General features: G+C 42.1%; 1 protein-coding gene across 3 annotated transcripts in view; it reads right to left on the bottom strand.

Annotated features, from left to right (window-relative positions):
• Nucleotides 1-24543, bottom strand: part of ICE1 (interactor of little elongation complex ELL subunit 1) — a 105207-nt gene that overhangs the window by 67330 nt on the left and 13334 nt on the right. For all 3 annotated transcript variants that reach the window (XR_013226512.1, XM_077310058.1, XM_077310059.1), the window contains exons 3-6: nucleotides 16015-16049; nucleotides 6405-6423; nucleotides 5404-5515; nucleotides 4577-4653 (exon numbers count right to left, since the gene is read on the bottom strand). Coding sequence is in view for 2 of the 3 variants with exons in the window: in XM_077310058.1 (XP_077166173.1) it covers nucleotides 4577-4653; nucleotides 5404-5515; nucleotides 6405-6423; nucleotides 16015-16049 (243 nt within the window). In the remaining variant the exon portion in view is untranslated. The remainder of the gene's footprint in view (nucleotides 1-4576; nucleotides 4654-5403; nucleotides 5516-6404; nucleotides 6424-16014; nucleotides 16050-24543) is intronic.

The raw sequence follows: 24543 nt of genomic DNA, 5'->3' as shown, positions 1-24543 counted from the left end.
CCTCTACCCACCTTTATCTATACTACTACGGTTAGAGAAAAATGTCACAAAGAACACAACTAAGAATACAGCAGCAACCTGGAGATATAGTTGTATCTTTTAAGTTAAGCCGGGCTTTCTCAACTAGGGTTTCGTGAAACCCTGGGGTTTCTTGAATATCCTGGAAGCATTTCCTGAATGGGTGGAGTTAATTTTGCCCCAAGTGTAAGCTGGTAAGACTTTTGGAGGAAAAGATTAGGGGATTAGAAAACAGATTTATTACTCTGACCCAAAGTAGACCAGAGCCCTGCAACTCGGAATAAAGAGAATACAACCAGTCCTGAAGAGGATGAGATTGACCACAATAGGGAGCCTCTGCAGACAGTTCGGAAAAAGACTCAACGGCGAAGAGCGTGACAGTTCTCGGGGCCTTTGGAGCTCCAGAATAGATTTCAGGCCCTTGCAGAGGAGGTGCAAGGGTCAACAAGGGAAGAGGTCCCAAAATTAAGTCTAAGACAAAGAGAAGAGGCCACTGGGATAGAAGGAAATGGAGTTGAGGGGGGAAAAAAAGGAGAGTACTGGTAATTGAAGACTCCCTGCTAAGAGGAATGGATCGCCATGTGGCTGGGCCCGACCCCCTAACCCGAGAGGTGTGTTGCTTGCCAGGGGCGAAAATTAAAGATGTTTCAGAACGGCTGCCCAAACTCCTCAAATCTATGGATCGCTACCCATTTGTGATGATCCATGTGGGAACGAATGACATGTCCCTGAATACCATCGCTCCTATTAAAAAAGACTATCAAGATCTGGGGAGGAAGCTCAAGCAAATGGGGGCACAAGTGGTATTCTCTTCAATCTTGCCTGTCAAGGGAAGAGGAATGCATCGGGAGAGGAAGATAATGGAGGTGAATCACTGGCTGCGTACTTGGTGCTGGCAGGAGAGATTTGGTTGCTGGGACCATGGGATAGGCTTTCTTGAGGAAGGTCTACTAGCACTTGATGGACTGCAGTTATCAACACTGGGAAAGAATGTGTTTTCCAGGAACCTGGAGAGATTCATCAGGAGAGCTTTAAACTAAAGCCACTAGGGGAAGGAGACGATCAACATAGGGAGTGTATGGAAGGAAAACGATCGGAGGCAGCCCAACCGGCAAGGCCAGCTCATAGGGAACCAAAAGTAAAAGGATTCAGATGTCTTTATACTAACGCCCGAAGCATGGGCAATAAAAAGGAAGAGCTGGAACTTCTCATGCTGATGGATAGGTATGATCTAGTAGGAATCACAGAAACTTGGTGGAATGATTCTCATGACTGGAATGTAATGGTGGATGGATATGAACTGTTCAGAAAAAACAGAATAGATCGAAGAGGTAGAGGAGTGGCACTGTATGTGAGGAAAGGGCTTACCTGTCAGGAAATTCTAGTGAAGGAGAGCATATCTACAGTGGAAAGTATCTGGGTGAAAATAAGCGAGGGGAAAACAAACAATGTGGTGGTTGGTGTCTGCTACCGACCGCCTGACCAACGAGAGGATGTGGATGCTGCACTTTGTGAGCACCTGGAGAAAATATCCAAGCGGCAGGATCTTGTCATCATGGGTGACTTCAATTTCCCAGATGTGTGAGGGGAAACAAACTCTGCGAAGCGTCCTCTGTCATGCAACTTTCTGACCTGCCTGGCTGACAATTTCATTTATCAGATGGTAGATGAACCCACAAGAGGTTCAGCCATACTGGACTTAATACTGACCAACAGGCAAGAGTTGGTGGATGAGGTGAAGGAGGTGGGGACCCTAGGGGGAAGTGACCATGTCCTCATAGAATTCCTTTTGAGATGGGGAGCCAAGGAAGCTTGTAGCCAGACGCGGATGTTGGATTTTCGTAGGGCAAACTTTAATAAACTCAGAGACATGATGAGTATCATACCATGGAAGAGAATGCTGGAAGGGAAGGGAGCATGTGAAGGGTGGGCGCTACTCAAACAAGAGCTATTACATGCTCAATCAATGACTATCCCAGAAAGACAAAAACACTGCAGGAGCTCTAAGAAGCCTATTTGGATTAACAGAGAAATTCAAGAGGAACTAAGAAAGAAAAGGAAAATGTTCAGGAAATGGAGGGAAGGACAGAGCTCTAAAGAAGAGTACCTACAGGTTACTAGGCACTGTAGATCAATCATCAGAAAGGCCAAAGCTGAGAGTGAGCTAAGATTGGCCAGGGAAGCCCATTGTAACAAGAAAAGATTTTTCAGTTATGTGAGGAGCAAACGTAAAGAAAAGGAGGCAAAAGCCCCACTGTTGGGTGCGGATGGACAAACTCTAACGGAAGATGCAGAGAAAGCAGAAAGGCTTAGTGCCTATTTTACATCTGTTTTTTCCCACAGGTCATAGTGTTTAGGCACATCTAGAGATGGCCGTAGACAAAGGATATTGTCTGGGTGGCAGGTTAACATGGATAGAGAATTTGTCGAGAGGCATTTATCTGCACTGGATGAGTTCAAATCCCCTGGGCCAGATGAAATGCACCCAAGAGTGCTCAAAGAACTTTCCAGAGAACTTGCACAACCCTTGTCCATCATCTTTGGGACCTCTTTAAGGACTAGAGATGTCCCGGAGGACTGGAAGAGAGCAAATGTTATTCCGATCTTCAAAAAAGGGAGGAAGGATGACCCGGGAAACTACAGACCAGTGAGTCTGAACTCTGTTGTGGGGAAGATAATGGAGCAGGTATTAAAGGGAGCGATCTGCAAACATCTGGAGGACAATTTGGTGATCCAAGGAAGTCAGCATGGATTTGTCTCCAACAGGTCCTGCCAGACCAACCTGGTTTCCTTTTTTGACCAAGTAACAGGTTTGCTGGATCGGGGAAATTTGGTTGATGTCATTTACTTGGATTTTAGAAAAGCTTTTGACAAGGTTCCCCATGATGTTCTGATAGATAAGTTGAAGGACTGCAGTCTGGATTTTCAGATAGTTAGGTGGATAGGGAATTGGTTAGAGAACGGCAATCAAAGAGTTGTTATCAATGGTGTTTCATTAGACTGGAGAGAGGTGAGTAGCGGGGTACCTCAGGGCTCGGTGCTCGGCCCGGTACTTTTTAACCTATGTATTAATGATCTAGATGAGGGGGTGGAGGGACTACTCATCAAGTTTGCAGATGACACCAAATTGGGAGGACTGGCAAATACTCCGGAAGGTAGAGACAGAGTTCAATGAGATCTGAACACAATGGAAAAATGGGTAAATGAGAACAAGATGCAATTTAATAAAGATAAGTGTAAAGTTCTGCATCTGGGTCAGAAAAATGAAAAGCATGCCTACTGGATGGGGCATACGCTTCTAGGTAACACTGTGTGTGAACGAGACCTTGGGGTACTTGTGGATTGTAAACTAAACATGAGCAGGCAGTGTGATGCAGCGGTAAAAAAGGCAAATGCCATTTTGGGCTGTATCAACAGAGGCATCACATCAAAATCACAAGATGTCATAGTCCCATTGTATACGGCACTGGTCAGACCACACCTGGAGTACTGTGTGCAGTTCTGGAGGCCTCACTTCAAGAGGGACGTAGATAAAATTGAAAGGGTACAGAGAAGAGTGACGAAGATGATCTGGGGCCAAGGGACCAAGCCCTATGAAGATAGGTTGAGGGACTTGGGAATGTTCAGCCTGGAGAAAAGGAGGTTGAGAGGGGACATGATAGCCCTCTTTAAGTATTTGAAAGGTTGTCACTTGGAGGAGGGCAGGAAGCTGTTTCCATTGGCTGAAGAGGAGAAGACACGCAGTAATGGGTTTAAACTTCAAGTACAACGATATAAACTAGATATCAGGATAAAAATTCAGTTCAGCAGTGGAATAGGCTGCCTAAGGAGGTGGTGAGGTCCCCCTCACTGGCAGTCTTTAAGCAAAGGTTGGATACACACTTTTCTTGGATGCTTTAGGATGCTTAGGGCTAATCCTGCGTTGAGCAGGGGGTTGGACTAGATGGCCTGTATGGCCCCTTCCAACTCTATGATTCTATGATTCTATATATTTTTATGTTTGTTTGTTTAATTTAGTGGATGATATGATCATATATGGCCATGCTGACCGCCCTTCCAAAGTGGCCAGTGATGGGCCTTAGAGGGGATAGGATGGGGAGGGGGCTGTGGGTTGGTGTGTCCACAGCTATGCTTCTCAACCAAATTCTGCATAATAACAGCACTTCTGGGGCTTCTTGAAGCCTGAAGAAAGTTTCAGGGGGTTCTCAGTGATAAAGAAGAAGAGTTGGTTCTTATATGCCGTTCTCTACCTGAAGGAGGCTCAAAGGAGCTTACAGTCGCCTTCCCATTCCTCTCCGCACAACAGACACCCTGTGAGGTGGGTAAGGCTGAGAGAGCTCTGATACCACTGCCCGGTCAGAACAGTTTTAGCAGTGCCGTGGCGAGCCCAGCTGGTTGCATGTGGGGGAGTGCAGATTCGAACCTGGCATGCCAGATTAGAAGTCCGCACTCCTAACCACTACACCAAACTGGCTCTCAGTTTATTCAACAAGTTGAATAAGGTTAAGTTAAGCAAAGAAAGAGAAAAAAAAAGAAGCATATAAAATTCGCTACTTACATAGCATCGCTTTTATTCATTTCCTCTTTCACACAAACGTATTCCAGATGTGTATCCTGATACATTTTGAGTGAACTCTGGTTAAAGAGATGGGCAACTATTAGGATACTTATACACACAGCAGTTGAAAATACGCATTCTATAAATAATATTCAAAACTGAGGGGCGGTTCTGCATGAATTGCATAATACAACAAAATATAGAAACCCATGACTACATTTCCTGACAATCCTTAAATTGCCAGGAACCAATAAAAGCAAAAGAGAAATAGTAAGAAAAAATGAAATCACCTCCAAAATCAAGGTCCTAATACATCCTTACCCTCTTTTTTACTTAATATGAAGACAAAATGTGTTTTCTGGTTATTCCTGTACTTTGAGGAATAATGTCATAGGAAACTTTTCTACATGTTTGTAAACTCCTTTATTATGCTGTATGCTAATCTGTTGCAATTCACAGATCTAACCAATCAATAAAAGCACTGGTGGATGTCTTATTTCTGCCTCATTCTCCTTTCTTCCAAGCAGACATGTGAGAAGGAGGACGCATTCTCCTCACTCTAGCCTTTTAAGCCATGTGGCTGTCTGTTGCCTGGCTCCTTGTAACCCATTAACACTTTTTCCCCTTTTTGAGTGAGAAGCACCTTTTCCTAAAAAGCATTCCACTGATTCCAAATATAAAAAATGGGGGGGGGGGGACCTTGTTTATATACCCAAATATGGTAGGACTTGGTAGGACCTTTTCTCATTGTGCCAGACAATGAGAAAAGGCAGCCCATGCTTTCCCCAGCCTGCCTCTGTGAGTGCAAGGAAGGAATCAAGAATTACCTTCTTCTCTTCCAGCTCTGCTTTGACTGACCTCAGCTCTTCTTTACACTTTTCTAGAGGGGACAACTTCTGGAGCATCTGTTCCACTTGTTGACGAAAGGCACTGTTCTCTCTGAAATGGAAAATTAAAGAAGATGGAGAGGAAGCAAGACCTGAGTTAAATACAGCAAACTTAAGGAAAGTGTCATTATCACAAAATAACACACGTATCAGCCAGTCTCATACTTTACTTTAAGGAGGATGGAAGAAATACCTCAGCCACTTAACAAAGGACTGGTGGCAGGCTACATAACACCAGAGGAGAAAATCACAAGGGCAAAAACTTAATATGAAATTCTGCTTATTTTGTCAGCAGCACTTCATAAAAATCCTTGACGTGTTTCAAAGACCTTCCTTAGGGAAACACAAAAATACATATTTATTCACTTCATTAATGTCCCGTTTTTCTTTCCAATGGAGAATTGAAGTGTCATTCATTTTGTCCTTTCAGTGAAGGAGTTTAGGGTGGGTGTGTCACCGGTCCAAGTGAGCCTCCATAACCGAGTAGATATTCAAAAGTCGGACTCTTCGATCCTAGTTTACCACCCGAACCACTACTCCATACTCACCCCTGCAAATATCACGAAGTCACATTTAAGGGAAACATTAAAGCAGTGTCACCTAAGAGCATATTTTGCCATAACATGAACTTTACTAAGTTTGATTTTATTGTAATAGGAACAAACTTTATTATTCATATTCATGCATACTATTTCTGTTAAATATAAATTTCTGATATTTAAATGTATGTGTACAATCCCCAAAGAGAATCTGTCAAAACATGTCAAGAATGCCTGCATTTCTGGCCAAAAAGGCAAATGTCATATTAAACCTTTGTACCTTCACCATCATCCATTTAAGCAATTATGAAAATACCAAATAATCATTCTGCGGATTAATCTGAGAACCCCCGCCCCCAGTTGTGGATGCTCTGGCAGAACTTCAACTGAGTAAAGGCTTACCTTTCAGCACGCTTGAGCTGTGAAATCTGGTTAAGGAAAATTTGGAACAGGGAGATCACAACAAGGCTTTATTGGATGTGTATGATCTTTTTTTTTTTTTATAATGATTTTTTTTATTTTCATAAAGATAGAAATATAATCATCATTTGAGAATATACGACCCCACATTGACTCCACAGTGATATAAACTTTTGCCCCAAACTCTAAGAGCCATGAGTCTAAGAGCCGTCCACATTTCCACTACATTAAAAAAAAAAAAGGCCTGTTTAGATATACAAAAGAAAAGTTATTATTAGTCAACTTACTTGAGAGATCGTAGACCTCACATTAACTGCTTGATACAATCTAAGAGCTATCCTAGCAGATATTTCTAGGTTTGCATTAGATGCTTAACATTAAACATTTCTTATAGCACAATATGAGTTTTGGCCCTGTATCAATACCCTGATGAAGGGAGAGGAAAGTAGGGCTTTGCCTTAAAGATGTACAAAGAAAAAAAATTACAAAAGGATTTCATAATTTCTCCTTATCCTTAATACAGATACATCTACAAACCATTTATACTTGACCCATTCTAAGAGCCATCCTGACAGGTATAAGTTGAGAGCTTTGCATTTTCTACAGATCAATATGGGCTTTGGCCCTATAACAATACACCAATTAAAAAAAAATAATAAGGGGGGAAAGCCCCATTTTATATTTCCAACGCTAACGATTATATTACCTATATGCCTACTAAGAAAAAGAAACAAGAGAGAAAAAAGGCACTGCTTCCCCTTTTTCATAAAAATAGCAATGTAGAATACAGTATATGTTGTTAATACAGAGAATAATAAGATTTCCAGGTTTAGATTAAATGCTTAACATTAAACATAAAACAATATAAGCTTTCAGTCTTCTATAGCTTCTCCTTATCCTTGGTTCTGATACATCTACAAAACAATTTATGCTTGACCCATTCTAAGAACCATCCTAACAGATATATTTTCAGATTTAAGTTGAAAGCTTAACATTAAACATTTTCTACAAGTCAGTGTAGGCTTTAGTCCTAGGACAATACACTAATAGAAGAAAGAAAAAATAAGGGGGGAGAACCCCATTTTACATTTTCAGCACTAATGATTATATTACCTATATGCCTACAAAAGAAAAGAGACAAAAAAACAAGAGAGAAAGAGACACTGCTTCCCCTTTTTCATAAAAATGGAAATATAGAATACAGTATAACATTAAACATAAAACAATATGAGCTTTCGGCCTTCTTAAGGGGGTCTCATCTCGAGGCTTGCTACATCTTGTCGTTCCCGTAAAATTATATTCTGTCCCATTGGCCTTTGGTGTAGAAAATGCAGTTGTACTCTTTCCCGCAGAGTATGCCTCGATAAATCTTGAGGCCGTTGCACCTCCTGGACTCCAGTATCAATACAATTTTTTCCCCAGAGAGATCCTTTAAATCGGTTACTTTCACTGCAGATCCATATTTCTTTTGATTGATTTTTGTACACTGTTGCTTTGAGATGGCTGTATGTCTTTTTAAAAAGGGTGTCCTTATCTGGGCTGCAGAACTCCGGCATCCCATTTTCCATCTCCAGAATTTCAGATTTCTCTTCTACTGTTGGTTTTCCACCTTGTTTAGAGCTGTCATCAGCCACTGTTATTGATCCATTATTCCTGTTAAAGACGTCTTCCTTGGCATCTTGGATCTCCTTGAAGATATGAATTTCAGATTTCTCTTCTGCTGTTGGTTTTCCACCTTGTTTAAAGCTGTCATCAGTCACTGTTATAGATCCGTCATTCCTATTGAAGACTTGTTCCTTGCCATCTTGGATCTCCTTGGAGATATTTTTGATCAATCCATCTAAGAATACTTTGTAATCTTGGGTTTGTATCTCTATTAGATGAGCCAATCTTTTTAACATAGACATGATTTTGACTTTAAAAAAAACCGGCCTCAAACAATTTTACAAGTGGCCAGTAGAGGTCCTCTGTTTTATCCTCTAATGTTCTGGCTCAGGCATGTGACGTATTGAACTCAGTTAAGGCAGAGATTCTCGTACTGGCACAGAGTTCTCGTGAGATTTTCCCATTCACAGCTCTTATCTTCTTATCTTCGAAAACCAAAACAATTACAATAAGAGCTTTTGCCAATTAATTCGAGTTGATTTGAGTCCTTCTTCTGCTTAGTTAGGAGAATTAGCCTGCCTCTTAACGAGGTGGCTTCAGGCAGAGCAGAGTAAGAGGAGGGGGGAAACAAAGGGCTTTGATGCAGGAAGAAAGACGAAGAAAAAAAAAACAGAGATACTTGCAGTAAATGATGTTTTGGAACTCAGCCGATGTCCTCCCCTCAGTTCAAAGCGTTCATTTGTGGTAAATCATCATGTAGGGTTGAAGCAGATACTTTAAGATTAAAGAAAGAAAAGAAAGTCCGAGGTAGAAAATGGCAGTCGTCCTCTGGACCTGGAACGCTGACAGCCTATAATCCAGGGAGATATACTCCCTAAAGGATTGGAGACGGCCCCAAGAACTTCCTGGGTAGAAAGGTGAGGTGGGGTTTGCGTACCCCTCCTCTTTTCTGCCAATTGCTTGCACAATTGACCCCTGTCAGGCTTCAGAGATAGCAGAGCAGATGCCCTGCCACCCTCTCAGGACGACATCTTTAGCCACCCGGATGTGTATGATCTTTATACAGGAAAGGAAAAGGTATTTTGGGGAGAACCCTTGCAAACCTGGTGAAGAGGGCTTTGAAATAGATCCAAAGGGGGAGCAAGACGTAAATTCTGAACTTGGTGTGAAGGTAAGAACTCAGGATGAGAAGAGTACAAATCTACAGGGGATGGCACATAAGCAGGGAACTACTAACTTGCAAGGAAGTTCAAAAACCAACACCACGGGGCACACAAGAAATTACGATGTCTCTACACTAATGCACAGAGTATGGGAAACATGCAAGAGGAACTAGTAGTCCTAATAATGGAAGGGGGCTATGACCTAATAGGAATCACAGAAACTTGGTGGGATAATACAACGGGAATACTGGAATTGAGGGGTACAATCTATTCAAAAAGGAGAGACAAGAAAAGAAGGGGGGGAGGTATTGCAATATATGTTAAGAAACTTTATACTTGTGAAGAAATACAGGTAACTGAATGTTCAGTTGACTGTATTTGGGTAAATGTAAGAGAGTGGTATTATTGTGGGGGTCTGTTATAGACCACCAAGCCAGTCAGAGGACTTGAAACTTGAAAGGACTTGAGATACTGCTAGACCAAATTACACAATTTTCAAAAAAGGGGGAAACAGTGGTCATGGGTGACTTCAATTACCCAGATATCTATTGGAAGACCAACTCTGCTAAAAATGCAAACTCCGTTAAATACTTAACTTGTCTTGCTGACATCTTCATTTGCCAGAAAGTAGAAAGGGAAACCAGGGGCCCTGCTATTTTAGACTTGATTTTCATCAACAGGGAAGAATTGGTAGATGAGGTGGAAGTATTGGGCACACTTGGTAGCAGTGACCATGTGCTTTTGGAATTTTCAATTGTGGGAAAAAGAAAACCTTTACGTAGTCAGACGTATAGACTGGACTTCAGGAAAGCCGATTTTCACAGACTTAAAGATATGTTGCGTAGAGTCCCGTGGTCAGAAAGACTTAAAGAGATGGGAGTCCAAGAGGGTTGGGAGTTTCTTAAAAGTGAAATACTGAAAGCTCAATCACAAACAATTCCCTTGAGAAGGAAACATGAAAAGAGCCTAAGGAAGCCAAAGTGGCTCCATACACAGCTGTCAAATGATTTGAGGAATATAAAAGAGTCATTTAGGAAATGGAAGGAAGGCCTTATTACCAAGGATGAGTATAAACAAATAACCAATAATTATAGGGACAGGGTTAGAAAAGCTAAAAGCTCAATATGAGCTTAGACTAGCAAGAAGTGCCAAACATAATAAAAAAGTGAAATTATAACAGATGATGAAGAGAGGGCTGAACTGCTTAGCTCCTATTTCTCCTCGGTCTTCTCTTGTGAGGGAAATAGCGCTCAATGTGGAAAAAACGTAACACAACACGGGGGACTGGAATGGTCGCCTAGGATCACTGTTGGGGCAGTCCACAAAGACCTAGTTTCAAACAGTTAGTCCTTGAGCAGATGGAACAGAGAGCTGTGATTTCTAAGACTCAGCATGGGTTTCGCAAGAACAAATCATGTCAGACCAACCTTATCTCTTTTTTTTAAGAAAGTGACTACCTTGCTGGATCAGGGGAATGCTGTGGACATAGTTTATCTGGATTTCAGTAAAGCTTTTGATAAGGTTCTACATGATATTCTAGTAGACAAGTTGGTAAAATACGGTATGGATCCTAATTCTGTCAGGTGGATTGATAACTGGTTGACAGATCGTATCCAAAGGGTACTTGTCAATGGTTCAGCATCCTCTTGGAGAAGAGTGACAAGTGGAGTTCCCCAGGGATCTGTCCTGGGGCCTGTGTTGTTCAACATATTTATAAATGATTTGGATGAAGGAGGGGTAGGAAATGCAACCGAAGACAGAATCAGAATACAGGATGAACTTGATAGGCTCAAGAAGTGGACTAAACTGAATAAAATGAAGTTGAATAGGGACAAGTGTAAAGTTCTGCATTTAGGTAGGAAAAACCAAACACACCAATATAGGATGGGGGAGACTTATCTTGGCAGCAGCATATGCAAAAAGGATCAAGGACCATACATTGAACATGAGTCAATAGTGTGACTTAGTGGCTAAAAAGGCAAATGGGATTTGGGACTGTATTAAACAGAGTATTGTTTCCAGATCGTCGGTGGTGATGATATCATCACAGATGATGAAGAGAGGGCTGAACTGCTTTACTCCTATTTCTCCTCAAGTCTTCCCTTGTGAGGGAAATAGTGCTCAATGTGGAAAAAAACGTAACACAACAGGGGAGATGGGAATGGTGCCCTCAACGAACATTCCAAACCACACGTTCTTGACACCCATATCTCCACACCCATGCCCTCATTTGCCACCACACCACCACAACCTCCCACACAACACACACATTCAACCCCATGCCCTTAGAGACTAGACAATTCCTCTCCTTCCTCTTCCCACTGGCAAGCTTTAGTGCCTGTTGTATTCTTGGATACAACGGGCTTTGACCCTACTCTCACATAAAGCAGCAGCTCTACTAAAAACTAGTTTCATGTTAAACGCCTGAATACAGATTGTTCCACCTCCATACAGTATAGTCAACCATGGTTAGTCTTTAACTGTGGTTTTATGTAACATACTTCTACTTCTGTGTAACAAACTTCTACAGGTCAGGAATCCTCCTTGAACCCCTAGCATGAGACCATTAATATTGCAAGAATTGGGCATCACAAATCATGTGACATGAAGAGGAAGGGTAGAATTGTGAAATTATGGCAACAGTAAACACATGATGAATATCAGATAGTGTAATATAATGAGGATCAAGCCAAGGGTTAAAGAGGATTCCTCTCAACCTCAGAGTAAACTCAAAACTTCAGGACAGCATTCCGAGGCTGGGTGAATGGGTACCCGACATTGTTACTGTTCTTGCTGTAGTATTCCCTACTGGCTTAGTTTAGAGATAAGGCAAAATTTTAGTTTATCTTGAGTTTGCGAAGATCCGGCCCTATCAATTCCTGGCAAATAGGAGAAGAAATGGAGGTAGTGACAGATTTTATTTTCCTGGGCTCCAAGATCAATGCAGATGGGGACTGCAGCAAAGAAATTAAAAGACGCTTGCTCCTAGGGAGGAAAGCTATGGCAAATCTAGACAGCATCCTAAAAAGCAGAGACATCACCCTGCCAACAAAAGTGTGTCTAGTCAATACTATGGTGTTCTCAGTTGCAATGTATGGCTGTGAATGTTGGACCATAAGGAAAGCCGAGTGTCAAGGAATTGAGACTTTTGAACTCTTGGTGCTGGAGAAGACTCTTGCGAGTCCCTTGGACTGCAAGGTGAACAAACCGGTCAGTCCTCGAGGAGATCAGTCCGGACTGTTCCTTAGAAGGCCAGATCCTGAAGATGAAACTCAAATACTTTGGCCACCTCATGAGAAGGAAGGACTCCCTGGAGAAGAGCCTAATGCTGGGAGCAATTGAGGGCAAAAGAAGAAGGGGATGACAGAGATTGAGGTGGCTGGATGGAGTCATTGAAGCAGTAGGTGCAAACCTAAATGGACTCTGGGGAATGGTAGAGGACAGGAAGGCCTGGAGGATCACATTGTCCATGGGGTCGCGATGGGTCAGACATGACTTCGCACCTAAAAACAACAACAACAACAGCAACAACAACAGTTCACGTAACCAGGATCTGAGAGAAGGCAAATCGGGATTTGCATGTGTCTGAAAATCAGATCCTGTACGTATCAATGACCATAAGGCACTCCTCTCAAAATCTGCTGGCATTTGTCAAGATGATCACAGAATCATAGAGTTGGAAGGGGCCATACAGGCCATCTAGTCCAATCCCCTGCTCAACGCAGGATCAGCCCAAAGCATCCTAAAGCATCCAAGAAAAGTGTGTATCCAACCTTTGCTTGAATACTGCCAGTGAGGGGGAGCTCACCACCTCCTTAGGCAGCCTATTCCACTGCTGAATTACTCTGACTGTGAAAATTTTTTTCCTGATACCTAGCCTATATCGTTGTACTAGTAGTTTAAACCCATTACTGTGTGTCCTCTCCTCTGCAGCCAACGGAAACAGCATCCTGCCTTCCTCCAAGTGACAACCTTTCAAATACTTAGAGGGCTATCATGTCCTCTCTCAACCTCCTTTTCTCCAGGCTGAACATTCCCAAGTCCCTCAACCTACCTTCATAGGGCTTGGTCCCTTGGCCCCAGATCATCGTCGTTCTCCTCTGTACCCTTTCAAATTTATCTACGTCCTTCTTGAAGCGAGGCCTCCAGAACTGCCCAGTACTCCAGGTGTGGTCTGACCGGTGCAGTATCCAATGGGACTATGACATCTTGTGATTTTGATGTGATGCCCCTGTTGATACAGCCCAAAATGGCATTTGCCTTTTTTTACCGTGGCATCACACTGCCTGCTCATGTTTATTTTACAATCCACAAGTACCCCAAGGTCTCGTTCATACACAGTGTTACCTAGAAGCATATCCCCCATCCAGTAGGCATGTTTTTCATTTTTTGGACCCAGATTCAGAATTTTACACTTATCTTAGAATCATAGAGTTGGAAGGGGCCATACAGGCCATTAGTCCAACCCCCTGCTCAACGCAGGATCAGCCCTAACCATCCTAAAGCATCTTTATTAAATTGCATCTTGTTCTCATCTGCCCATTTTTCCATTGTGTTCAGATCTCGTTGAACTCTGTCTCTATCTTCTGGAATATTTGCCAGTAGTCCCAATTTGGTGTCATCTGCAAACTTGATGAGTAGTCCCTCCACTCCCTCAACTAGATCATTAATAAATATGTTAAAAGACCGAGCCCCGAGCCCTGAGGTACCCCACTACTCATCTCCCTCCAGTCTGATGAAACACCATTGACAACAACTCTTTGAGTGCGGTTCTCTAACCAATTCCCTATCCACCTAACTATCTGAAAATCCAGATTGTACTCCTTCAATTTATCCATCAGAAGATCATGGGGAACCTTATCAAAAGGTTTACTAAAATCCAAGTAAACGACATCAACCGAATTTTCACGAACCAGCAAACCTGTCACTTGGTCAAAAAAGGTAACCAGGTTGGTCTGGCAGGACCTGTTGGAGACAAATCCATGCTGACTTCCCTGGATCACCAAATTGTCCTCCAGATGTTTGCAGATCGCTCCCTTTAATATCTGCTCCATTATCTTCCCCACAACAGAGCTCAGACTCACTGGTCTGTAGTTTCCAGGGACATCTTTCCTCCCTTTTTTGAAGATTGGAATAACGTTTGCTCTCTTCCAGTCCTCCGGGACATCTCCAGTCCTTAAAGAGGTCCCAAAGATGATCGACAAGGGTTCTGCAAATTCCCCGGAAAGTTCTTTGAGCACTCTTGGGTGCATTTCATCCGGCCCAGGGGATGTGAACTCATCCAGTGCAGCTAAATGCCTCTTGACAACCTCTCTGTCCATGTTAACCTGCCACCCAGACACTATCCCTTGGCTACTGCCATCTCTAGATGTGCCTAAACCCTTTGACCTGTGGGAAAAAACCGATGTATCTGGGTCAGAAAAATGAAAAGCATGCCTACTGGATGGGGGCTACGCTTCTAGGTAACACTGTGTGTGAACGAGACCTTGGGATACTTGTGGAGTGTAAACTAAACATGAGCAGGCAGTGTGATGCAGCGGTTAAAAAGGCAAATGCTATTTTGGGCTGTATCAACAGAGGCATCACATCAAAATCACAAGATGTCATAGTCCCATTGTATACGGCACTGGTCAGACCACACCTGGAGTACTGTGTGCAGTTCTGGAGGCCTCACTTCAAGAAGGACGTAGATAAAATTGAAAGGGTACAGAGGAGAGCGACGAAGATGATCTGGGGCCAAGGGACCAAGCCCTATGAAGATAGGTTGAGGGACTTGGGAATGTTCAGCCTGGAGAAAAGGAGTCTGAGAGGGGACATGATAGCCCTCTTTAAGTATTTGAAAGGTTGTCACTTGGAGGGGGGCAGGATGCTGTTTCTTTTGGCTGCAGAGGAGAGGACACGCAGTAATGGGTTTAAACTTCAAGTACAACGATATAGGCTAGATATCAGGAAAAAATTTTTCACAGTCAGAGTAGTTCTGCAGTGGAATAGGCTAAGGAGGTGGTGAGCTCCTCCTCACTGGCAGTCTTCAAGCAAGGGTTGAATATACACTTTTCTTGGATGCTTTAGGATGCTTGGGGCTGGTCCTGCGTTGAGCAGGGGGTTGGACTGGATGGCCTGTATGGCCCCTTCCAACTCTGTGATTCTATGATTCTATTCTATGATTCTATGTAAAATAGGCGCTAAGCCTTTCTGCTTTCTCTGCATCCTCTGTTAGAGTTTGTCCATCTGCACTCATGATGCTAGCAACCCTAAGCATATCCCTAGCTCTTAAGAGCAGTAAACCAGCAAAATATGCACATACCAAATCAGATATTGTATATATCCTGAGGATACTCCCTACCTTTCAGACACAAGGAAATGGAAGCCCATTCCACTTTAACAAATTAACATGTTCAGGCATTTTAAATGAAAACCTGCCATGCATTTTTAGTTAACTATTTATACCTCATAAAGCAGCAGCATGCAAACATAGATGAGGGCGGTAGGGTCATGCTGCTTTTGAGAGTTAATTTACCACGAATTCACTGCCCACAAGGGCCCTTCAGCACAGGACATACAAGCTATGTGCCTGTTGCTGTGGAACCAGGTGCCAGTTTCCTTCCTGGCATACTGCAGCTGGCACAGCCTACCTGCATTTCACTGCATGATGCAACTCTGAGGCATCGGATCTTTCACATATTATGCCTTCAGGAAGAACACAACAGTAATCGTAAAACAAAGTCTCTGATACAGGATGGTGAACTAAAGATTTCCCTATAATGATTCACCAATCAAATGTAAATTACAAATGTCATCTAAGAAAGAAACACAGAAAAAGATATCATTGCTCTTCTGTTCGTAATCTGTCAGCAAACGGCTGTAAGAAAAAAGAGAGGAGAAAAAGATTAGATCCTGCTTCACAGTTTAAACATAACTACAAATATGGCAACAATCTGGCAAAAATAACGACATGTGGATCAAATCCAAAGCTTGCACCCATTGTGTATTATCATGCTCTGCCCTGCAATAAAGCTGGTTTCTGGTTTTGAAGAGTAGTTAACACGGGCAGACTGTCGTGTGTTGTCATGAGTTCAGACGTCCATGTGAATGACGCCTACATTCTAATTTGCTCCCAAATTCATATGAAGATGGTAGAAGGAAGGCTTTTCCTCCTTAGGCTTGTGTATTATGAAGTTCATAATAACTAAATGTCACCTGGTTTTAGGGAACACAATCTGGGCAAGACCAGCAGACACAGCAATTATTATGGAATTTTTAATAACGTGAATTAACTCCTACAGCAAGTGTGGAAGAAATACAAAGACCCTAAATATAGGAGGCAGATTTTTAAAAAGAATGAACACATATAGTCACTATAGTAAAACCTTCAACAGCAGTACTCAATAATAAAATCATGTCAAAATGCAACTATTTCAAACTTTTACTAGCATGGTATAACATTTTATTATTTTTTAATAGTTTCAAATTTTATTTACAATCCATTTCATAAAAATACATTTAACTATCTCAAAAAGTAACACGTTAATAATTATATTACATTTACAAATGCTAACTTCCAACTATATTTGTTAAAAAATATACAAAAAATGTCACTAAATCTCCTACTCAAAATTTCTATCCATTCTCATTTCCCCTTATATAAAAATCATTCTCATTTCCCCTTACATAAAAATCATAACCAATAGTGATAAATCCACAATTATACCATTTTGTCTTAAACTCCAGTATTTGTTTATTTTTGACATAAGTTGTCAATTTTGCCATCTGAGCCATCTCTTAACGTTTTCAACTGCCAATCAAATATAGTCAGTATCAAGGATCTAAATAACTCTCCATATTTTTTATCTTTTTCCTTTATCAGAAAAGCTAAAAGATAAGCTTCTGGATTTAGAGCTATGGAGTCTAAATCCTTATAATTTTTGAATTTTCTTTATGGATATCCTGCCAAAAATCTCTTGCTCGTTTGGAGGCCCACCACATATGAAATATTGTCCCTCTCGCTTCCCCGCATTTCCAACATTTATCTGATAAGTTTTTGTTTATTTTTGATAATTTATGTGGAATCATGGGCCAACAATAATGCAATTTATAATAGTTTTCCTTAATATAATAAATATTCGTAATTTTCAGACCTTTACTCCACATTTTTGCCAGGTTTCCAATGGAATGTTATGACCAATATTCCTTGCCCAAACAATCATAAAATCTTTGACCACCTCATCCTCCGTATACAATAATAAACATAATTCATCAATCTTCTTGATTAAATGATTATCATCTTTAGATTGTGATTTTTCCAATTCAAATTCCTATTGCCTCCTATCCCTTTCATATCTATCCTTAATCTGTCTATATAACCACCAGTCCAAACACTTATATTCTTGCACTAATTTCTCTTGAGAGTTAGTTCAAGTCAAGTCAAGTCTTTAATATTATGGTACTTAGACCAGTAGTCAAATTACAAGGTACATAAAAACATCTGGCATTAACAAGATACAAGAATCATGGATAACTTAAATATTATAAAAGATAAAACATTCCGGCTATAAGAATCATTCTGGTTTTAAAACTCACAAGCATTATCTCAAGCAATTGAGACTATCTCTACCTAAGTTGCTCCAAATCCAACCAGCTCTTCCTTGTTTTGATTGCTCTCCAAGCAAATCAGGCCACAACAGAAGTTATTTCTGTGCTTTTGTCTGACAACATGTCTGTGATTGCCTCTGAGTTCGGCTTATTCTGTAGGGAAGATATAAGTTCTCCCCTGAATTGATTGTATAGCCTACATTGGAGTAATACATGTTCAGATGTCTCAATGCTCCCATCCTGGCAGATTCATAAACGATCATAGTTGGGTATTTTTTAAAATAAGCTTCCCCTAAAAGCGGATGGGAGCATGTTATATCTTAAGAGAGTAAATGATCTCCTATGTTCTGGGAAAACAAGATTAGATAAATAAGGTAATGGCCTCAAATTATTAAGTGGAGGCATTGGAAAAAGTGGATTTTTTACTTGATTGAAATCCTGTTGGCGATGGATATCTAGGATTCTTTGTTTTATCGTTTCCTTTGCTCGGTTGAAACCCGGAGACAGTATTAACTGTTTGGATAGACCATATGAGCAAAGTTTTTTCTCAAGAATGGATATCCACGGCACAACCAATGATTCAGACATCATGAGGTAAAGCAAACCCTTTGTGGAAAAAAGCAATTTTAACCAGTACATGGACATACATATCCATATTCTGGTCTGGACAGAATACATTCCTGTTTCCACCCGGAAATGCTGGTTGGTACATGGAACAGGGATCTTAAAAATTTAGCCAGTGTCTTTTCTAGGCTGGAAATATTGACATTTATACACAATGGGGCCCCATACATCATCTGTGCTAGAGGTTTTGCCTTGAACAGCTTAAGGGCTGCGGGAACATTACGCCCACCTTTGAGAGTTAATTCTAAACTGCATTATCCCTTCTTGTGTGAAAGTCTCAATTGTATCCTTACTAGTAGAGGCTCTAGTGTGGTGTGCTGTTTGGGGGGGGGGGTTTAGTAAGCAGCAGGATCTTGGAGCCACAAGAGCCAGTGTGGCTGACTCCCCCTGCCCCCATGGCTCAGCAGCTGCGCTTACCTTCTGGGGTGGCAGAGTCCGTGGAATGGCAGTGGAGGCTGGGGATGTGGGCTAAGGCAGTCTCCACGAGGGTAGGAGAAGCGGCACAGAGAAAGAGCAGACCGTGGCGTAGGCACGGGTCACATGGTCAGCCTGGAGAAGAGAACCTTGGGGGACCAAAGCAGGCGGGTGACGTCCTCAGCACTTCCCTGCACCATCGGATTGGAGCGATCCGCCACCCCCCTTTATGCAACATGGCGTAGCAGAGGCCGCTAGAGGGGGACAAAGAGCGGGGGCAGGCTGTGTCACCCTGTGCCGCTGAAAGTGCAAGGCGGGCGGATAGCAAGGCACGGGCAGGATGCTCCCGTGGGACACCGCATGGAGCTGTGCCAACACAGGGTGCTTTCCGGGTGCCCTCACTCAGTGCGGAAGCGGTCAGAGAGCAGTCACCGCTTGTGTTGGAGGAGTTGCATCTGGCGTCCCATGGGAGCATCCTGCCCATGCCTCGCTCTCCGCCCACCTCGTGCTTTCAGCAGCACTGAGCAACAGAGGCCGCGGCCGTTCTCTGCCCTGTCCTGCTCCAGCTGCCTGTCCCGAGCCGTGTTGCATGGAGTGGGGGGGGGGGTGGCGATTTGCTGCGGGGCGACAGTGCAGGGCAGGGCTGAGAGCGTCAGCCGCCTGTCGTAGTTCCCCAAGATTCTGTTGTCCAGACTGAACATGCCGGCTACGGCCGCACGGCAGGCCGCTCTCTCACCATGCTGCGTCTCGTCCTGCCCTTGAGGACACGGCACGGCACGATGCCAGCCCAGCAGTTAAGTCAGGCAGGAAGCCAGCTGTGTCATCCCCGCAGGTTCTTACCATAGGCTCTAACCTTTTGGGTGGAGAATGGAGGCTGCAGCAGCGATGCTGCTCGCAGGCTAGGAGGGATGGTAGGAGCTGGAAGGGGAGCTTTGCTGGCTGCACTCTGATTGGCCCTATTCCATCTCGGATAGGCTGGACTCTCTCCACCCCCAGGGCTGTTTCACAAATATTAAGGGGGGGAACAATGGATAAGTATAATTTAACCAATTAGTTTCTGTTGCTGCTTGCCCTCTGAACAGGGCTTCCTCTGGTGATAACCGTAAAGGAATTTTAGAATATAATTTCCTTTTATACTTATTCCAAACCTTGAATAAAGTGAATCTTATAACATGATGTAAAAATTGTTTATTTGCTTTCTCCTTTTCATACCATAAGTATGTGTGCCAGCCAAACCTCAAACCTGAACCTTCTAATGTTAATAATCTCTGATCTCTTAAGGCTGTCCATTCCTTTATCGAAACCAGACTACATGCATCAAAATAACATTTTAAAAGGCAGAGGAAACAGGCGAAATATCAAAGCAAGAAGGTAAAAGCAGGGCATGTAGATGCCTATCCAAGCAGGTTTCAGACAAAAGATCTGAACTCAAAGTAGTGTCTCACAACACCTGACCAGCCAAAAATCACCAAAGATAATCCCATTGGGGAAACAGCACGTAGGCTTTGCACAGTTGAGCTCCGCATTTCAAAGCACAAAGTAAAGCAGAACATGAGAACAAGCAGTGCAGAACAGTACTTTTTAACTCACCTTGAGTATTAGATAGAAAGGGCTATAAATAACAGATAAGCACAAAAAATACCAAGTACTTCCAAGGGAGGAGGGCTAAGCACAAGGCTGACGGTACTCAGCAGGATTGGTGCACGAGTTGAGTCTGGGGACAGATTTTGGCCTCAAATATATGGCTTAAATGAGAACGAGCAATTCCCATTTCTCAAGCTAGGGAAAAAGGAAAGTGAATCTAGATAAGCCAACGTAGCAGTTAGGATTGAGACAGGTATGGTCAACGTTCAGTCCAGGCTTTGGATAGCTACCTTTACATTCTGGCTAAAACTACTTTTCCAACAGCAAGGTCTTGCAAGTCTAATAGTGATCGACACATTCGTCGCACCTTGGCAAATTGCACTCACTAAAAAGTTGTGCTACTATGGTCTCTCATATCAATTGTTTTTGTCTATGGGTTATGACAAGGCTATAGATCTTGTTAAGACAAGAGTGATAGAAGTAGAGAGACAACATGATCTCAACAATATTCAGGACCCACTCTTTAGGAAAGATCTCCTAAACAGGAACACCCAGATGCAATATCTAAGAAAAGTGGTAAATCCTGAGCACAGGAGATCCTTTACCCTCCTTCGTCACAATGCCCTGCCCTCTGCTTACTTGAGTGGGAAATTTGATGGACTACCTTCTCAAGGATCGACTCTGTATCTGCAATGAGGGTCAAGTAGAGAACATAGAACACATCTTATTTGAGTGCAAGCTGTATAATCATATTCGCACAGGTGCATTAGTACCAATGCTTATAGAATGCCCTCACGACCTGAGAAAGCATCGCCTGCAAATATTGCTATCAGATACAGATAATTTGTTAACTAGCAAAGTAGCAAAATTTGCGTGGCTAGCTTTAAGAATGAGGAAAGAATGGGTCACTCATGTATAGCCATGACAGGTCCACAGAACTTATGTTTTTTGGTTAGCAGATGTATTGCACGCCTCTTAATCTAGTCTCTTGTTTTATATTTTAACAGTTTTATTAGTTTTATAGCTTTTATGGCTCATTTTATCCGTGTAAAATAGTCAACGGCTTCTAAATGTTGGCTTTTATGGTGAAGAAGTTTTAAGTTTTATTGTTGATGCATTTTTAACCTTTTAATGTATTACCTTCCCTTTACAAACTGCTATTGTATAGTAGTGCTTCAAAAATTTTGGTCTAAATGACCGTAAATAAATAAAGTAAGATAAGCCAACTGTTCCTAGTAGAACAACACTGGCAAAAAAGGATCGCAGGTGTGGAGACATGTGTCAGAGAAAGTCTGAACTACCGTATATACTCGCATATAAGTCGACCTGCATATAAGCCGAGGCACTTAATCTTGCCCACAAAATATTGGCTCGCATATAAGCCAAGGGTGGGAAATGCAGCAGGCTACTGGTAAATTTACAGGGTGGCATAAGCGCTTAATCCATACTCCATCATCACAGGCTTTCCCATTCAGCCTCCCTCCCAACAAATACAGAAAAGTCAAGCCCATGAATAGCTGCTGGCTTTTGTACCCTGCTTTTCACTACCCAAAGGAGTCTCAAAGCAGTTACAATTGCCTTCCCTTCCTCTCTTAATGCCAGACACCCCGAGAGAGCACTGACAGAACTGCTCTGTGAGAACAGCTCTGGCAGGAGAACCAAACAGTGCCCCCCAGGCCAGCAAACCAGAGCAGAACAATAGTACCCAAAGTTGCCAACCTACTACAAGTACAACAGCTAACAAACTGGGGGCTATAGTACCCCCCAGAGCTAAACACTGAAATAAAGAACTGTAAAACTGAAAACTGAAAGAAAGAACTGTAAAAATCAACTTTTATAAGAAACACAACCCCAATTAAAGGCAAACAATGCTGCCCCTTTGATAAAAGAAGAAACACTGAAAAAACAGTAAATCCCAAAGTACCCCCAAAACCCACCCCACTCACAGAAACCAAAAGGGGAAAATACCAGAATCCCTCAGTCAAACCATTGATGTCCTACAAGCTGCCAGAGTAAGCTTTCAAGATATTTGCAGAAGGCAATGGCTAGCTGGGAGCAATTAGCTCACCTGCAAAGAGCTTAGTTTTTAAGATCTTTGCAGAAGGCAAAGGTTAACTGGAGGCCACTAGTTCACTTGCAAAGAGCTCAGGTTGCAAATGCAATGCTGTGATTGGCTGGCTGGGAGCAGGCTGTTAATCAATTACCCGTGTATAAGCCAAGGAGGTCTTTTAAGAGCTAAAAACTGTGCTGGAAAACTCAGCTTATATGCGAGTATATACGGTACCCTGCTGAGTTGGGATTTGTGTGAGGAAATTCAGGTTGCTCTGACAAAACCATGTTAAATGTTTTGCCATGTTTGGTGAACCTCTGCTTAAGTATTAATGCCTTATTGTCTTATTCTGCAGGTACTGCAAAATGGAGCTCTTCCACCTATGGGTGAGGCTGGGGTCCGCAAGAAGATCGATGGTCCCCCTGGGTGTGATTAGGAGCCTCAGTCATCCTGACCTCCTTCCTCGCCCCTCTGGCAGTGGGGATGTGGGGGGGGGGGGTTCCACCATGTTGGGATTTTTACTGTTTTTTAACGGTGTTTTAACAGGCGTTATAAGAGTTTGTAACCCGCCACAAGCCAATCTGGGAGTGGCAGGGAATAAATCAAAATATAACAACAACAAGAACAATAACAACTAAATTTGTTACATCGGTTTTGTCTTTGAAATGTAACAGCTCGCTTTCAGTGCCAGCCTGTAAGTGTGAAAGGTCATGTTCTCGTCCTGTCACCAAAGTGCCTACCTGCCTGGAGGTCCTTGAATGAACTGAATCCATCAACATAAGACCACGTTAAGTATAAATTGTTTATGATTGTTAAAATTGTTAAAAACTATGCAAACAAATGTTGAAACGATGGTAACAAAGTAGACTTCTCTTTTTAAATGTGGTGGAAACGTGAAAAAGTTTATAAGCTTTGGGTAAAAGTCCATAATATTGTAGCCATGTGGAGTCTTATAATCTTAAATGAAGAGAAGAGGCTTTTCAAGAACAATGGGGCCCTTATTTGATTTACCTAAGAAAATAAGTTAAAAGGGGATTGAAACGGGGTATCAAGTGTATCAAACGAAGAGCATAATCTTTTTCTTTCTGTATTAATAATGTAGATTACTTGCATTGCATTATCTTTAAATATTACAAAAGGGGACTGAAACGGGGAACTAAATGTATCAAATGAAGAGCATAACCTTTCTTTTTCTGTATCAACAATGTAGATTGCCTGTATTTCATTATCTTTTATCCTGGAAAATAAAAATAAAAATCTTATAAAAAGAAACATATGTCTTGTGTCCCAAACCATTTGGTATTGGGAGGGGCTAGATACTTTGGATTGATAAGGTGGTCTGTGTATAGTAAACATCTGTTGCATAAATTAGAGGACTGGGAATCATCTAACTGTGTTATTCACCCCAATCAGGCAGGGTTTAGAAAAGGACAAAGCACTATTGAAAACTGTCAGAGTCTTTTTCAACTTGCCACTTTAAGCATTAATGGCCCCACCAAAGCCCTTTTTGTAGCTTTTGTGGACTTGGCCACAGCATTTGATACGATCAATAGAGTCCGCCTTTGGGAAACAAAACAAACATTCCTCCTACAAGCACTACACACGGACATACATGCAAAAGTCAGAGTTGGTATTTCTGGCTCAGTGACTGACCCAATTCCAATTCAGAGAGGAGTTAAATAGGGTTGTGTCCTGGCCCCCATGCTGTTTAATCTTTATTTGAATGATATTGTTTTGAGGTTAACTGGACCAGAGTTTACTCCTCCCTCCTTTGGGCAGCAAAAAGTATCAGTCTTATTATATGCGGATTATATGGTTTTAATTTCACGCACCTGCATTGGATTAAAGAGGTTGTTGGTCAAACTAGGCGATTACTGTAATGAGGAGGCTCTTAATATAAATTACAACAAGATCAAAGTCATGGTCTTTAGGAGAAGGCCAAAGAGATTCAAATGGAACATCCATAATATTCCCATTGAACAAAGCAGCTCATTCAAATACCTGGGAGTGACCTTCACTGAGACACTGAGTTGGAACAACCATTTAGCCTTGATTAAGGCCTCCACTCTTAAAATAATTGGGGCCATACTAA

The sequence above is a fragment of the Paroedura picta genome, chromosome 14 (genome assembly GCF_049243985.1).
Source record: "Paroedura picta isolate Pp20150507F chromosome 14, Ppicta_v3.0, whole genome shotgun sequence".
Taxonomy (NCBI): Eukaryota; Metazoa; Chordata; class Lepidosauria; order Squamata; family Gekkonidae; genus Paroedura; species Paroedura picta.
Note: the sequence above shows the minus strand (reverse complement) of the source record. Positions and strands in the feature narration are given on the sequence as shown.